We start from the raw sequence: 17,955 nt of genomic DNA, 5'->3' as shown, positions 1-17,955 counted from the left end.
ACACCTCATGAGGGCGAGGATGAGCCGATTCTTTGATGGAGTTGAAGATGTGTGGGAACGTTGCGGGGGTGGGGCCCTGCTAATCACGTTCATATGTTTTGGTCCTGTCCAAAGCTAGAGGATTACTGGAAGGAGGTTTTTAGGGTAATTTCTAAAGTGATGCACGTGAAACTGGACCCGGGAGGCCATATTCGGGGTGTCGGACCAGCCAGGGTTGGAAATGGGTGCGGAGGCAGATGTTGTAGCCTTCCCCTCGTTGACCGCCCGAAGACTGATCCTGATGGGTTGGAGAGCAACCTCTCCACCCTGTGCCCTGGCGTGGCGGGGGGACCTGTTGGAATTCTTTATTCTTGAGAAGGTTAAGTTTGAACCGAGGGGAAGGATGGAGGGGTTCTACAATTCATGGGCATTATTCATTATGCACTTTCAAGAACTGGACAACATCGAACATTAGTTGGGGGGTGGGTGGGAGGGCTGGGGGGAGGGGGGGGGCTATGGGGGGTTCCTGATTCCTTTTTGTCAGTTTATGTGAAAATGTGGGCGAATGTTTTGGGTTTAGTGGGAGGATGGGATCGTTGTTATTGATATGGGGATTGGCATATTTGTTACTGATTATTGTTTATTGTTGGTGGGTGTAAATTTGGGAGAAAATGCAGAAAAGGAGGAGAATAAAGAAATATATATTTTTTTAAAGTAACAGTCTTGTTGATTTTACTCCTTTTATTTCCTTACTCGTGATCAAGAACCTCTAACTGCCGGTTATTGTCTGTTAGACGATTGTAGGTTCACCACTCTTGGACTTGATAACATAATTTAATTTGATTTCTAAGTACAGCACTTGGGGAATGTTGCTGACCTTCAGATGAGGGCATACAAACTGTCAATTGGTAGTAGAGATAAAGTCAAAGGAGGGAGGCAGAAATCAAGAAACTGCAGGCTGGTTAACTTTAGTCAAAGGGGAAACATTGGCCTCTAGCATTGAAGCAGTTATAGTGGGGCACTAAGATAATCTCAATGTTCATGGTGTAGGGGGTAATATGCTCACATGGATAGAGAATTGGTTAACTAGCAGGAAGCAAAGGCATAAATGGGTCATTTTGGGGTTGGCAGGATAGACGAGTAGAGTGTCACAGGGATCAGCGAGTTGGATGAAGAAACCAAATGTTTGATTATTAAATTTTCTGATGACACAAAGTGGTGAACATAGAATGATACAGCGCAGTACAGGCCCTTCGGCCCACGATGTTGCACCAACATGGGAAGTCAAAAAACAAAAAGCCATCTAACCTACACTATGCCGTTATCATCCATATGCTTATCCAATAAACTTTTAAATGCCCTCAATGTTGGCGAGTTCACTACTGTTGCAGGTAGGGCATTCCACGGCCTCACCACTCTTTGCGTAAAGAACCTACCTCTGACCTCTGTCCTATATCTATTACCCCTCAGTTTAAGGCTATGTCCCCTCGTGCTAGCCATTTCCATCCGCGGGAGAAGGCTCTCACTGTCCACCCTATCTAACCCCCTGATCATTTTGTATGCCTCTATTAAGTCTCCTCTTAACCTTCTTCTCTCCAACGAAAACAACCTCAAGTCCATCAGCCTTCCCTCATAAGATTTTCCCTCCATACCAGGCAACATCCTGGTAAATCTCCTCTGCACCCGTTCCAAAGCTTCCACATCCTTCCTATAATGAGGTGACCAGAACTGTACGCAATACTCCAAATGCGGCCGTACCAGAGTTTTGTACAGCTGCAGCATGACCTCATGACTCCGGAACTCAATCCCTCTACCAATAAAGGCCAACACACCATAGGCCTTCTTCACAACCCTATCAACCTGGGTGGCAACTTTCAGGGATCTATGTACATGGACACCGAGATCCCTCTGCTCATCCACACTTCCAAGAATTTTACCATTAGCCAAATATTCCGCATTCCTGTTATTCCTTCCAAAGTGAATCACCTCACACTTCTCTACATTAAACTCCATTTGCCACCTCTCAGCCCAGCTCTGCAGCTTATCTATGTCCCTCTGTAACCTGCAACATCCTTCCGCACTGTCGACAACACCACCGACTTTAGTGTCGTCTGCAAATTTACTCACCCACCCTTCTGCGCCCTCCTCTAGGTCATTTATAAAAATGACAAACAGCAACGGCCCAGAACAGATCCTTGCGGTACGCCACTTGTAACTGAACTCCATTCTGAACATTTCCCATCAACCACCACCCTCTGTCTTCTTTCAGCTAGCCAATTTCTGATCCACATCTCTAAATCACCCTCAATCCCCAGCCTCCGTATTTTCTGCAATAGCCTACCGTGGGGAACCTTATCAAACGCTTTACTGAAATCCATATACACCACATCAACTGCTCTACCCTCGTCTACCTGTTCAGTCACCTTCTCAAAGAACTCGATAAGGTTTGTGAGGTTTGACCTACCCTTCACAAAACCATGCTGACTATCCCTAATCATATTATTCCTATCTAGATGATTATAAATCTTGTCTCTTATAATCCCCTCCAAGACTTTACCCACAACAGACGTTAGGCTCACCGGTCTATAGTTGCCGGGGTTGTCTCTACTCCCCTTCTTGAACAAAGGGACCACATTTGCTATCCTTCAGCCCTCTGGCACTATTCCTGTAGCCAATGATGATATAAAAATCAAAGCCGAAGGCTCAGCAATCTCTTCCCTGGCTTCCCAGAGAATCCTCAATGCCATCTATTCTAATAGCCTGGGTCTCCGCATTCTCCTCCACAACATTCTCTTTTTCCTGAGTGAATACTGACGAAAAATATTCATTTAGTATCTCGCCTATCTCTTCAGACTCCACACACAACTTCCCATCCCTGTCCTTGACTGGCCCTACTCTTACCCTAGTCATTCTTTTATTCCTGACATACCAAAAGAAAGCTTTTGGGTTTTCCTTGATCCTACCTGCCAAATACTTCTCATGTCCCCTCCTTGCTCGTCTTAGCTCTCTCTTTAGATCCTTCCTTGCTACCTTGTAACTATCCATCACCCCAACTGAAACTTCACACCTCATCTTCACATAGGCCTCCTTCTTCCTCTTAACAAGAGATTCCACTTCTTTGGTAAACCACGGTTCCCTCGCTCGACGCCTTCCTCCCTGCCTGACTAGTACGTACTTATCAAGAACACGCAGTAGCTGTTCCTTGAACAAGCTCCACATATCCAGTGTGCCCAACACTTGCAGCCTACTTCTCCAACCTACCCCTCCCAAGTCATGTCTAATGGCATCATAATTGCCCTTCCCCCAGCTATAACTCTTGCCCTGCGGGGTATACTTATCTCTTTCCATCACTAACATAAACGTCACCAAATTGTGGTCACTGTCCCCAAAGTGCTCACCTACCTCCAAATCTAACACCTGGCCTGGTTCATTACCCAAAACCAAATCCAATGTGGCCTCGCCTCTTGTTGGCCTGTCAACATAGTGTGTCAGGAAACCCTCCTGCACACATTGTACAAAAAACGACCCACCTCGAACTATATCTTTTCCAGTCAATATTTGGAAAGTTAAAGTCTCCCATAATAACTACCCTGTTACTTTCGCTCTTATCCAGAATCATCTTCGCCATCCTTTCCTCTACATCCCAAGAACTATTAGGAGGCCTATAGAAAACTCCCAACAGGGTGACCTCTCCTTTCCTGTTTCTAACCTCAGCCCATACTACCTCGGAAGAAGAGTCCCCATCTAGCATCCTCTCCGCCACCGTAATACTGTTCTTGACTAGCAGCACCACACCTCCCCCTCTTTTGCCTCCTTCTCTGAGCTTACTAAAACACCTAAACCCCGGAACCTGCAACAACCATTCCTGTCCCTGCTCTATCCATGTCTCCGAAATGGCCACAACATCGAAGTCCCAGGTACCAACCCATGCTGCCAGTTCCCCTGCCAGTTTCGTATACTCCTGGCATTGAAGTAGACACACTTCAAACCACCTACCTGAACACTGGCCCCCTCCTGCGAAGTCAAATCTGTGCTCCTGACCTCTATACTCTCATTCTCCCGTACCCTAAAACTACAATCCAGGTTCCCATGACCCTGCTGCACTAGTTTAAACCCCCCCCCCCCCCCCCCCCCCCCCCCCCCAAGAGCACTAACAAATCTCCCACCCCAGGATATTTGTGCCCCTCGGGTTCAGATGTAGACCATCCTGTCTGTTGTTGCTCTTTTTAGCCTTAGTTTATGAGCTCTGATTACGTCACCTTTGCTCACGAGTCGCCAGGTATCTTTCTGATACCGCCACGTGGTTCAAGTTCAAGTTATGATTAATAAGTCAGCACACCGCTTAGTAAGGATTAAAACAACGGTTATTTATTATATACAACAAGCAATATTCATACACTAATACTACTATCTATATAATAAACCTATCACTACTGGCCAATACTTAACTTAGGAAGAGCCCACCAGGTCAGGGAAACGAATGGCTTGTCCAATCGGATCTGGCCCGCGGGATTCAAAAGGCTGCTACAGGTCGGTGGCTAGGTGTCTCTATCGGATAGCGATCGCTGGATTCAAACTTACAGTTGCCGGTTGCTGTTCTTGCGAAGGTCTCGAGCAGGCGAAGAGGAGAGAGAGAGAGAGAGATCTGAACTTGGCCCCTCACTTTTATAGGGCCCAGGGGCTTCCCGCCTCCTGGGGCGGTCCTTGACCCCGAGCCCCAAGTGATTGGATTTGTCCCCAATCCCTGGGGTCGATGTGTCCAATGGCGAGGCGATTCCTCGATCGGGGGGTGGTCGTTCACCTGTCTTTGTTTCGGCCACTGCAGGCGCCGACAGGTCTGGCCCGGTATTCAATTGCTAATATGTTGCAATTGTTCCCGGGGATAGCCGATTTAACTGTGGATGTCTGGATAGATGAGCTGCTAAAAGTCCTGAATGTAACTGCAAATGCCTGGGTTGATGGGCTGTTGATAGCCCTGAGTATCGATCTGGGCCAACTTCCCCAGAGCCGAATGTGCAATACTGTCTGCAGCTGCCTGTTTGTGTCTTGTTACCTGCTTTTCCCAGCAGCCTTTCTGGTTAGCCATTTCAAACTGGGTCTTGGCCAGATTAATCGGGACGCAGCCATTTTACGTGGCTACACTGTAGAGGTCCCACCTTCCCCAGAAAGAGCCCCAGTTATCCAGAAATCTGAATTCCTCCTGCCTGTACCATCCCTGTAGCCACGTGTTTAATTGCTCTCTCTCCCTATTCCTCATCTCATTATCACGTGGCACGGGCAACAACCCAGAGATAACAACTCTGTTTGTTCTCGTTCTGAGCTTCCATCCTAGCTCCCTGAAAGCCTGCCTGACATCCTTGTCCCCTTTCCTACCTATGTCGTTAGTGCCAATGTGGACCACGACTTGGGGCTGCTCCCCCTTAAGGACCCGGAAAACACGATCCGAGACATCACGTACCCTTGCACCTGGGAGGCAACATACCAAACGTGAGTCTCTCTCGCTCCCACAAAATCTTCTATCTGTGCCCCTGACTATCGAGTCCCCAATTACTAATGCTCTGCTCCTCTCCCCCTTCCCTTCTGAGCAACAGGGACAGACTCCGTGCCAGAGGCCCGTACCCCATGGCTTACCCCTGGTAAGTCTCTTTTCCCCCCCCCAAACAAGTATCCAAAGCGGTATACTTGTTACTCAGGGGAACGACCGCAGGGGATCCCTGCACTGACTGCTTCTTCCCAGTCCCTCTTACAGTTACCCATCTATCTCCAATCTTTGGTGTAACTAATTCCCTGATGCTGCTATCTATGACCCCCTCTGCCTCCCGAATGATCCGAAGTTCTTCCAACTCCAGCTCCAGTTCCCTAACTCGGTCTTGGAGGAGCTGGAAATGGCTGCACTTCCTGCAGGTAAAATTGGCAGGGACACTAACGGCATCCCTCACCTCAAACATCCTGCAGGAGGAACATTGCACTACCTTCCCTGCCATCCCTCTAACTTCCAACCAAGTTCTGGTTAATAAATTTTTTTTAAATATATATATAATATGGCACTTACCTCACACCAATGGGCCTTATTATTAGGTTAGAGGAGGAGGGCGGGTGGGAGACACTACACGTGTAGTGTCTCGGGTTTCCTCTCCACCAGAATTTATTGGTTTGGGGGGGGGGGGAACCTTCCCAGAAGTCCTCAAGTCGAACTTCTGGTTCCCGCCTTATATTAAAAAAATAATAAATAAACCAGAAAAGAAGAACCGAATCGGGACCAGTTAAGTGTTTTTAAATCAAAAACTCACCTCCCGACAGGCCCCTGCACTCTGCTCCCGCCGAAATTCTGAGGACTGCTCCTGTAAGGTAAGTGTTTTTAAATCAAAAACTCACCTCCCGACAGGCCCCTGCACTCTGCTCCCGCCGAAATTCTGAGGACTGCTCCTGTAAGGTAAGTGTTTTTAAATCAAAAATTCACCTCCCGACAGGCCCCTGCACTTTGCTCCCACCGAAATTCTGAGGACTGCTCCTGTAAGGTAAGTGTTTTTAGAAGAGGACATAAGGAGGCTACAAAGGACTAAAAATAAGTAAATGGGCAAAGTTTTTGGAGTATAATGTAGGAAAATGTGAACTTATCCATTTTGGCAGGTTAAACAGAAAAGCAGTATATTTAATTGGAGAGAGATCGCAGAACTCAGTGGTACAGCAGGATCCATGAATCACAAAAAGTTAGAATAATTAGAAAGGCAAATGGAATGTTGTCATTTATTGCAAGGGAAATGGAATATAAAAGTCAGGATGTTTTGCTGCAGTTCTACAGGGTATTGGTGAAACCACATCTGGAGTACTGTATACTTCAAGCTTCTAAAATGTGATAAAGAAGAGAAACCCCAAGTATGCCTGTGCAATATGAGACAATTGTTTTTTTAAAAATGTATTTTATTACAAACCTGCATCAAAACAGGTTGAAGCCAATTGTTGCATACAAGTTGATTTAGTGCCAGAAGCCTGACTTGAAAGTAATGTTTAAATTTTCTGTTTTGCCACCTCAGCAATTTCAGGTTTCTGATGATTGCACTGGCTTTTGCTATGCCTTTGGGAATATTAGCAGGCTGGTCAGGCGTACTGGACGTAATTCTGACACCACTCAAGGTGAGCCAGGTAAGAAACTGGGATCGATCTTGTTTGTCTAAGACAGCTCAAACATAACCAACTGTTACAGAGTGTGCGTAATGATTCAGAGTGCGATGTGCCCAGGTCCAGTTATAATCATCAAGGTTGTTACTTCATTGTTCTCTTGTTTCATGTGGGCCTCTGAGTGTAAGGGTTTTGATTTTTGCAATTAGTTGTGTGAAGAATAGCAAATAGATGAATGTTTCGTGAAAGAAAATCTTTAGTGCTGTGTACTTCAGCCGTACATGAGTTATAGAAAACATGGGGAGCAAGGTCACATTTAGTAATCACTGAGAGTTCATTTATTGAGGACTACGTTTCCAGAAACCAGAGAGCAAGTGATCTGTGGCCCAGAGTTTTAAGAAGATCTAACAATAGGATTCTATTCCAAATTTCCGGTTTAAAAACTTGAAGGAAATGTTTTTAGAGCTATAAGGTAGAAGCATTGAATATATTCAAGAGGCGGCTGGATATAGCACTTGGGGCGAATGGGATCAAAGGCTATGGGGCGAAAGCAGGATTAGGCTATTGAGTTGGATGATCAGCTATGATTGTGATAAATAGCGGAGCAGGCTCGAAGGGCTAAAAGGCCTCCTCCTGCTCCTATTATCTATGTAAGCAGGGGAGCGGGGCTAGTTGGCTTGATCTACTAAGGAGTACTGTGAGCTGAATGGTTTTCTTCTGTGCAGTATCGTTGTATAATTTTATGCTTCCTAAGCAACAGGTTTAGATGTTTGAATAGCAACTTGTTTTGGAAGATGTTGCAGAAAGCAACCTAGTGTTTTATGGTCATTAATCTTTTACCTTTCCAGGTTGATGCTGGCTGGATTGGGTTTTGGTCAACAATTGGCGGATGTGTTGTCGGAATATTGATTGCACGGTCAGTGAACTTTATTTTTTGACATAAATATTTTAGTAATACATCCAAGCATGGATTTTTCTTTCAGGTTTCGTTTTTGAGACGTATAATCAGAAGGTTGGCGTGAGTGGAATTTTCTAGGGTGTCATTTCATATTAAGTCGCGTTATGTGATAATCCCAGTATGTGACCATTGCGCTGCTAGGCTTGAAACATGCTCCATATTTAAAAGGACAAAATGTTTAATTATATTGTTCGTATGTTTGACAGTCCATAAGGAGGAGACATCTTTATACACCACTGTTAAAAGTATTCAGTAATAAGTAATGGCTGTTTCTCTCAAGGTTCACTCAGAGTCACCTCCAGGTTCTGAAACCAGCAAAGGAATGAATATTGCATAGGAAAACAATCGTATTAATCCTTCCGATGAGTAGGCTAGCTGGGCTATAATATTTATTCTTCTCCGGATCCAAGAACCTTTGGGTCACGGTATCTTTTTTTAAAAGTTTGTTCACGGGATGTGGGTTCTGCTGTCGAGGCCAGTGTTTATTAGCAATCCCTAATTGGCCACGGGAAGATGTTGAGCTGTCTTCAATTGCTGCAGTCCATGAGGTCTAGGTACACCCACAGTGCTGTTAGAGGAGTTCCAGGTTCTAGAGATTGTGGGTTTGGATGGTGACAGTTCTAATGAAAGGTGAAAGATCTGAAACATTTAGTCTATTTTTCCCTCCACCAATGTTGCCAGACAGAGTAATTCGAGAATTTTCTTTGTTTGCTTGTTTTGACGTAGTGTCTTCCATGACCTCAGGATCTTCCCAAAGTGCTGGATGTCCAACAAGTGAGCCAGGAAGGCATAGAGGTTTAGACCAGTAAAGTCGGCCTGCACGGTGGCACAGTGGTTAGCACTGCTGCCTCACAGCTCCACAGACCATGCTAAATTGCCCCTTAGTGTCCAAAATGTTAGATGGAGTTACAGGGTTGGGGTAGAGGCTTGGGCTTAAGTAGCGTGCTCTTTCCAAGGGCCGATGCAGACCCAATGGGCCGAATGGACTCCTTCTGCATGAAAGAGATTCTATGATTCTAAGACACGCGAGTTTTGCAAGATTGGATGGTATTTTAATGCAAGGAGTCTAACGAATGAGGCAAATAAGTTGAGGGCACAAATTAAAACATGAGGACATATGTTATTGCTGTCACTAAGACATGGTTGAGAGAGGGGCAGGATTGATTGGCAGCTCAATATTCCAGGATACAGGATCTTCAGGTGAGACAGGGAAGGAGGTAAGAGAGGAGAGGCTGTCACAATTTTGATGAACGAATCAGTTACAGCAGTAAAGCGGGACAGCATCTTGGAAGGCTCTTCAATTGAAGCCTTATGGGTAGAACGTAAAAATCAAGGAGGAGCAATTATACTGCTGGGAGTGTTCCATAGGCCCACTAACAGTCCAAGAGAAATAAAAGAGCAAATATGTAGGCTAATTTCAGAGATGTGTAAAAATAATAGGGTAAGAGTGTGGGAATTCAACTTCCCCCAAATTAACTGGGATAGTCATAGTGTGAAAGGTTTAGAGGGAGTGGAATTCTTAAAATGTGTCCAGGAGAACGTTTTAAGCCGGTACGTAGAAGGTCCTACAAAGAGAGGGGGCTGTGCTGGAAATTTTAGGTAATTAAGCCGATCATGTGGTTGAAGTGTGGGGTGCATTTTGCAGACAGATATCATAACTCCATTAGGTTCAAGATTGTTATGGAGAAGGACAAGGATGTGCCTAAATTTCTAAACTGGGGGGAGGGGAAGGCTGATTTTAATAAGATCAGATATGATTTGGCCAGAGTGGACCAGGAGCAGATACTTTTGGGTAAATCTGTGACAGAACAGTGGGACGCATTCAAGAAGGAAATGGGGTGAATACATGTTCCAATAATAATCTTTATTGTCAAAAGTAGGCTAACATTAACACTGCAATGAAGTTACTGTGAAAAGACCCTCGTCGCCACATTCCGGCGCCTGTTCAGGTCACTGAAGGAGAATTCAGAATGTCCAAATTACCGAACAGCACGTCTTTCGGGACTTGTGGGAGGAAACCGGAGCACTCGGAGGAAACCCACGCAGACACGGGGAGAACGTGCAGACTCCGCACCGACAGTGACCCAAGCTGGGAATCGAACCTGGGACCCTGGTGCTGTGAAGCAACAGTGCTAACCACTGTGCTACTGCCACCCAATAAAGAAAAAGGGTGGGACCAACAAATCCAGTGAATCCTGGATATCAAGGGATACACTGCATTGGATAAAAAGAAAAAGGGAAGCTTATGGCAGATATCGAGGGCTCCAAACAGCAGAAGCCCTCGAGGCGTACAGAATGTACAAGAGAGAACTTGAAAAGGAAATTAGAAAAGCAAAAAGTGGACATCAAGGATGCTGGCAGGTAAAATAAAGGAAAATCCTATGTTGATTTACAAGCACATTAAGGGTACAAGGAAACTTAGTGAGAGAGCAGAGCCTTTTAAGGACCATCATGGTAATATGTGTGAGGAGCCGGAGGACGTAGGTAGAGTTCTAAATTAATACTTTGTGTTGGTGTTCACTAGTGAGAGGGATAGTGTGGGTATCGATATCCAGGAGAAGGTCTGTGATAAAATTCAAGTAATTAACATAGCCAGAGAGAAGGTTCTGAGTGGTCTGGTAGGCTTGAAAGTAGATAAATCTCCAGGACCAGATAAAATGTATTCCAGGCTGTTGAGTAAGGCAAGGGAGGAAATGGCAGGGTGCTGGCAATAATTTTCAATTCCTCTCTGGCTACAGGAGAGGTGCCAGAGGACAGGAGGATAGCCAAAGTGGTACCATTATTCAAGGAGGCCAGTCAATCTAACCTCAGTGATGGGGAAAGAGACAGAACCAATCTGCATTTGGAGAGGCAGGGATTAATCAAGAACAGTCAGCATGGTTTTGTTAAGGGGAGGTCATGTCTGACCAACTTGATTGAACGTTTCGAAGAGGTGACCAGATGTGTAGATGAGGGAAATGCATTTGACGTAGCCTACTTGGACTTTAGCAAAGCTTTTGATCAGGTCCCACATAGGTGACTGATAGCGAAGGTAAGAGCCTGCGGGATCCAAGGAAATTTGGCAAATTGCATCCAGGATTGACTGTGTGGCAGGAAGCAGAGGGTGATGGTCGAGGGGTGTTTTTTCACAGATGGTTCGCAGATGATATGAAAATTGGTGGGGTGGTAAATAATGTGGAGTTTATATAGCCTTTGATTACAGGAGGGTATAGACTGGTTGATCAGTGGCAAAAGAAATTCAATGTGGGTAAGTGTGAGGTGATGCACTTGGGCAGGACAAACGAGGCAAGGGAATACATGATAATCAGCAGGACCCTGGGATGCACCAAGGATCAGAGGGACGTATGCCAGTTCCTTAAGGTAGCAGGGCAGGTGGATACAGTGGTTAAGAAGGCATATGGTATAATTGTCTTACTAGCTGAGGTATAGAGTTTAAGAGCAGGGAGGTTATGCTGGAACTGTATAAAACTGGTCAGGTCACAGCTAGAGTATTGTGTGTAGTTCTGGAATCACAATATAGGAGGAATATGATAGCACTGGAAAGGGCGCAGAGGAGATTTACCAGCATGTTGCCTGGGCTGGAACGTTTTAGTTATATTGAGAGATTGGATAGACTGAGGTTGTTTTCCTTGAAACAGAGGAGACTGACGGGTGGGCCTTGGGGGGGGGGGGGGGGGGGGGGGCGGGGGGGGGGGGGTGGTATTATGAGGGGCGTAGTCCCCTTAGTGGAGGGATCAACAATCATGGGGCAGAGAGCTAAGGAGCAGGAGATTTAGAAGGAATGTGAGGGGAAACCTTTTCACCCAGCGGGTGGGAGTCAAGTACTATTTGCCTGAAAGCGTGGTGGAGGCAGACACCCTCATAACATGTGTACCCAGCCAAGTGGTTGCACTGGCCTATGTTCACACACATACTTGAGTAATCTTCAGACTAGCAATAGCAGAGACCTGGAACCTGATGGGTCACCCATATGCTGGCTTCATATGTGCTACTGCATCATGGAAGGAAGAAGCCTAAATAGGCAAACAACTCCATTGTTGGAGGAACTTGTTAAAAGCACAAAGCTGAGGCTCTTTATATGGTTTCAGTTGGTGTCTTTGTATTAATTTTCTCTTTGGTAAAGTTATAATTTTTAATTGCATTTTCAAGTACTTACATTAAACTATATTTAAATTGCATTGCACTTTTGGGAGAAACATATTGATGTGTTCTGTGGCACGGCTGTAATTCTTGATAGTTTCTATTTAAATATTAATGTGCAAATTACCACTCAAAAGATTTTTATTGTCCATAAGCAGGCAACACAATTAATTTCCATTTATGTTCTCGTAGTTCTAGTTTTCTGCCTTTGAACTAATAGTCTGTGTATTTTATCGAGAACATTTAATATTTTGATGATTTTTCTTTCCTGACTGTAAAGCGCAAGTTTCTCTTAATCTTTCTCGTTCTAATCAATCTTGTTGTTCTTCTCTGCAGCCTCTTCAAATACAGTTATTTTGTTCAGTAAATAATATTGGGTTGCCCGAATATCTCTAGCTACGTTTGCTGGATAACACCAGTGGAGTGCCATGGGGAATTGAATTGAATTTGATTTCTTGACACATGTACCGAGGTACTGTGAAAAGTATTGTTCTGCGTACAGTCCAGACAGATCATTCCAGACATGAAAAAACATAGGACATACATAAATACACAATGGCACAGGCATCGGGTGAAGCACACGGAGTGTAGTGCTACTCAGTAGAAAAGATGTGTGAAGCGATCTGTTCAGTCCATAAGCGGGTCATTCAGGAGTCTGGTAACAGCGGGGAAGAAAATGTTTTTGAACCTGTTAATCCTCAGACTTTTGTATCTCCTATCCGATGGAAGAAGTTGGAAGAGGGAATAACCCGGGTGGGAGGGGGTCTTTGATTATGCTGCCCGCTTTTCCAAGGCAGCGGGAAGTGTAGACAGTCAGTGGGTGGGAGGCGGGTTTGTGTGATGGACTGCGCTGTGTTCACGACTCTCTGTAGTTTCTCACGGTCTTGGGCTGAGCAGCTGCCATACCAGGCTGTGATGCAGCAAGAATAGGACGCTTTCTATGGTGCATCTGTAAAAATTGGTAAGAGTCAATGTGGATATGCTGATTTTCCTTAGCTTCCTGAGGAGGTATAGGCACTGTTGTGCTTTCTTTGTTGTAACGTCGACAAAGTTGCATATACACTTGAAAAGAATCAGATTTGCAGGGCTTTGGGGAAATAGCATGGGGAGTGGGCCTAATTGTATAGCTCTGACAAAGAGCCAGCACCAGAATGATGGGCTGATAGTTATAGGTTCCTAAATGAAGTGATGTTTCCAGGCATTGGAAGTGTGGTGCCAATTGGATTTGAAATGAGTTACGGGCTAGCAGTGTCTTGGAGCTTGCTTGATGGTCTTGGAAAAATTTACTTAAATTAGATATATAGCTTCCTGAAGAGTTCATTGCTCGGCTAGAGGTGGTGGGTGGGCAACGTGTGAGATTGTATCATCAGCTGATGAGGAAGTGCTTGAATGTCTATTCTGTTTATCCCTATGAGCAATTCACAAATGTTAACTCAAAGTTGTTGACTTGTATACTTTCAGGGAAAGCATTAGTGGAACTAATTGGAAAGAGGGGAACTGGTGCTAATTTCGCTAGCTCTTTTAAAGAGACCGTACAGGCACAATTTGCCAAATGGCTCCTTTCTGTGCTGTATGATTCTATGATTTTACTTTATAGGCTGTACATGAACAGTGGTCTGTGACTGGAAATTCCAATGCGAGTCATGCCCCACTAAAGATTTTCTTCCTAATCCAGTTCTATTTTGTTTAGTTGAAGCATTTTGAAGTTTTTCTATGAATAAAGGAGAAAAGTGGATATTGCTATGAGGAGAGGTTGAATAAACTCTGATTGTTTTCGTTGGAAAGACTGAGGCTGAGGGAAGACCTGCTTGAGGTCTACAAAATTGAGATGTATAGATAAGATGAAGAGACAGATGCTTTTTCCCAGGGTGGAAGACTCCATTACAAGAGGGCACAGGTTCAAGGTGAGAGGGGGAAAGTTTAGGGGAGATGTGCAGGGAAACTTTTTCACTAAGAGGGTGGTGGGTGCCTGGAACGCGTTGCCAGTGGAGGTGATGGAGGTGGGCACAATAGCAACGTTTAAGATGTATCGAAGCGCAGTGGTTAGCACTGCTGCCTCACGGCGCCGAGGTCCCAGGTTCAATCCTGGCTCTTGAGTCACGTGTCCGTGTGGCGTTTGCACATTCTCCCCGTGTTTGCGTGGGTTTCGCTCCCGCAACCCAAAGATGTGCAGGGTAGGTGGATTGGCCATGCTAAATTGCCCCAAAAAGATCAATTGGGTACTCTAAATTTATTTTTTTTAAAGATGTATCGTGATAGACACATGAACGAGCGGGGAATGGAGGGATACAGATCATTTGGGTGATTAGTAGGTCTAAATAAGGAATCTGGAACGGCGCAGGCCTGGTGGGCCGAAGGGCCTGTTCCTGTGCTGTAATGTTCTTTGTGTGAGTAATATCCATGGAAGTCTGTCAGCTGGGCTCACTTGACAGCTGTGGCCGATGTGCCAGAGGTTGTGGCTCCCTAAGACAAACCTGAGTGCATTATGTGACCTCAGTGCAGTATGTTGTTTTGTTGAAGGTACCAACTTTCGAATGAAACATTAAACCGATGCTGACCAGTTTCTCTGCTTATTCAAAGAAGCGGAGGGAATCTGAATTCCTGCAGGTCATATAAATCTACAAGCATCAAGGAATACATATGTAATTTTTCCAGCCCTGGAAAAGTCAGGGAAATTTCCATAAAGCGCCCAAAGTCATGGAATTTTATAATTCCAGCCTTTTCCACTGTAACTGCACCCTCTGTAATTGTTTACTTTGTTATGGCCAGCATTCCAAACTTGCCATAACCTATTACTGATCATTCATTTGTTTGTTGTTCCTAGCTGTGTGTGGATTACACACACTACCAGAAGGATGTGGAGGCTTTAGAGAGGGTGCAGAAGAGATTTACCAGAATGTTGCCTGGTATGGAGGGCATAAGCTATGAGGAGCGATTGAATAAACTCGGTTTGTTCTCACTGGAACGAAGGAGGTTGAGGGGCGACCTGATAGAGGTATACAAAATTATGAGGGGCATAGACAGAGTGGATAGTCAGAGGCTTTTCCCCAGGGTAGAGGGGTCAATTACTAGGGGGCATAGGTTTAAGGTGAGAGGGGCAAAGTTTAGAGTAGATGTACGAGGCAAGTTTTTTACGCAGAGGGTAGTGGGTGCCTGGAACTCACTACCGGAGGAGGTAGTGGAGGCAGGGACGATAGGGACATTTAAGGGGCATCTTGACAAATATATGAATAGGATGGGAATAGAAGGATACGGACCCAGGAAGTGTAGAAGATTGTAGTTTAGTCGGGCAGTATGGTCGGCACGGGCTTGGAGGGCCGAAGGGCCTGTTCCTGTGCTGTACATTTCTTTGTTCTTTGTTCTTTGTTCTTGATTAGGTATCATGTTTACCTGTATTACAATGATTGCACTTTGGCAGACTTCTGGCGGCATCTATGTGGTGAGTAATCGCACATGCGGCGGCTCCTGCCAGGGTACTTTGATTTCGGCCCTTTTTGTGTTTTTTGGGGGGGAAATGTATTCAGTTTGATAGGGTAGTGTCCCCTCACAAAGGTAATGCCCAACAAGTACAAGGTAAGGGATCGTTGTCAGACGCAGATGTCCCTCGAGCCTTGGTGGGGGGGAAACATGGCAGAGGCTCCTGCTGCGTCGGCTTTCCGAGGTCGACTGAGACGTTGGCAAGCTTCTTGACAGACAAATTTAAGAACAGCGGCAGGCTGTCTGTGATGACCTGGGGAAGGCAATGGAGAGGGCCCTGGCTCCTATTCAGGGGGCTTTGGGAAAAATGGCCGGAGGATAGAGGAGCATGGGGTGGTGTTACTGTCCCTTCCCAAATTGGCCCGGGCCCATCGGTCACTGAGGCAGAAGCCCAGATCTGGAGAACAACCATGGGCGATCATTGTCAGTTTCCACAGGTACCAAGACCAGAAATGGGTCTTGGGGTGGAGGAAAGACCATCGAGACTGTAGATGGGAGGGCCATATCAGGACATTGGGGCAGAGCTGGTGAGAAGGTGCGCGGTGTTCAAAAAGGCCAAGACCGCGCTGTACAAGAGTCATATGAGGTTTGATGGTGTACCGGCTCATCTTCGGGTGGCTTTCCAGGAGAGAGATTACTACTTTGCACCAGGGGATGAGTTCCTCAAGAAACATAGACCGGGGGTGAACTAAAGTGCTGAAGGACTGAGAAGTTAGATAATTGTTCAGTGTATCTGTATTTGTTGTGGGATTTTTGTACTGTGGGGGAGGACATGGGGTGTCATGGGGCTTTGTTGTTGGGTGTTTTTTCTGGGCAAAGTTGGGGTTTGTATGTTGTACTGTTTGAGTTGTTTGTGGGGTGGGGGTTGGGGGTTTATGTTCCCCTGCTGTTCTGTATTAAAGTTTGGTATGGTACTTCTTTGGTATTTGGTACTTTGGTATGATATTCTAGAAGTATATCAATGGGAAGATGATAACTAGAGAAAAGTTAGGACCCATTAAGGACCAAGGCGAAATCTGTAGGTGGACCCAGAGGACATTGGTAGGGTGTTCAACGAATATTTCACATTTGTCTTCACTCAAGGGAATGAGGAGATAGTTATGGAACTTGGAGAAAGAGATTGTGAGGTTCTTGAGCAAATTGTCATAGGGAGTTACAAAGTATTGGAGGTGCTGACGGGCTTAAAGTGGACAAATATCCAGGTATAGATGAATTGTGTTCCAGGCTGTTGTGAGAGGTGAGGGAGGATATTGCTGGGGCTCTGACTCAAATTTTTAATAACTCTCTGGTCACTGGGGAGGTGTCAGAGGGCTGGAGAACAGCTAATGTGGTCCCACTATTTAAAGAAAGGTTGTAGAGACAAACCAGGGAACTACAGACCAGTGAGTTTCACGTCAGTGTTTGTGTAACTACTGGGGAAGATTCTGAAGGAGCGAATCTATCTCCACTTGGAGAGGCAAGGTTTGATCAGGGAGATTCAGCATGACTTTGTCAGAGGGAGGTCATGCATCACAAATTTGATTGAATTTTTTGAGCATGTAACCAAGTGTATAGATGAAGGATGTAATTTACATGGGTTTCAGCAAAGCCTTTGACAAGGACCCACATGGGAGACGTATTAAGGCAAATGCACATGGGATACAGGATGATTTGATAAGGCAGATTTATAATTGGCTTAGCAGTAGGAGACAGCGGGTGATGATAGACGGCTGCTTCAGTGTCTGGGAGCCAGTGACCAGTGGGGTACCACAGGGATTTGAGCTGGCCCCCCCATTGTTAGCCATTTATGTAAATGACATAGATGACTCTGTGGGGGGTAGGGTCAGTAAGTTGGCGGAGACACAAAGATTGGGCGGGTGGTTGACAGTGAGGTTGAGTGCCTTGGGTTACAGGAAGATATAGACGGGATGGTCAAATGGGCGGATAAGTGGCAGATGGAATTTAACCCTGAAAAGTGTGAGGTGATACACTTTGGTAGGAGTAATTTAACAAGGAAGTATACCATGAAAGGTCTGATACCGGGAAGTTCCGAAGAACAAAGGGACTTTGGCATGTTTGTCCATATATCTCTGAAGGCAGAAGGGCAGGTTAATAGAGTGATGTAAAAGGCATATGGGACACTTGCTTTTATTATTCGGGGCATAGATTACAAAAGCAGGGAGGTCATGATGGAGCTGTATAGAACTTTGGTGAGGCCACAGCTGGAGTACTGCGTGCCATTATTGTCGCCGCATTGTAGGAAGATGTGGTTGCACTGGGGAGGGTGCAGAGAAGATTCACCA

The 17,955-nt window shown here is 45.4% G+C and overlaps 1 protein-coding gene across 2 annotated transcripts in view; it reads left to right on the top strand.

Annotated features, from left to right (window-relative positions):
* The window catches only part of slc49a4 (solute carrier family 49 member 4), a 99,024-nt gene that overhangs the window by 48,174 nt on the left and 32,895 nt on the right, over positions 1-17,955 (top strand). The window contains exons 5-6 of one of the 2 annotated variants that reach the window (XM_072469939.1): positions 7,014-7,113; positions 7,947-8,014. In XM_072469939.1, the coding sequence (XP_072326040.1) occupies positions 7,014-7,113; positions 7,947-8,014 (168 nt within the window). Of the gene's footprint in view, positions 1-7,013; positions 7,123-7,946; positions 8,015-17,955 lie in introns of both variants that reach the window. The other variant, XM_072469934.1, reaches the window with a different exon arrangement.

The sequence above is a fragment of the Scyliorhinus torazame genome, chromosome 2 (genome assembly GCF_047496885.1).
Source record: "Scyliorhinus torazame isolate Kashiwa2021f chromosome 2, sScyTor2.1, whole genome shotgun sequence".
Lineage (NCBI taxonomy): Eukaryota > Metazoa > Chordata > Chondrichthyes > Carcharhiniformes > Scyliorhinidae > Scyliorhinus > Scyliorhinus torazame.
Note: the sequence above shows the minus strand (reverse complement) of the source record. Positions and strands in the feature narration are given on the sequence as shown.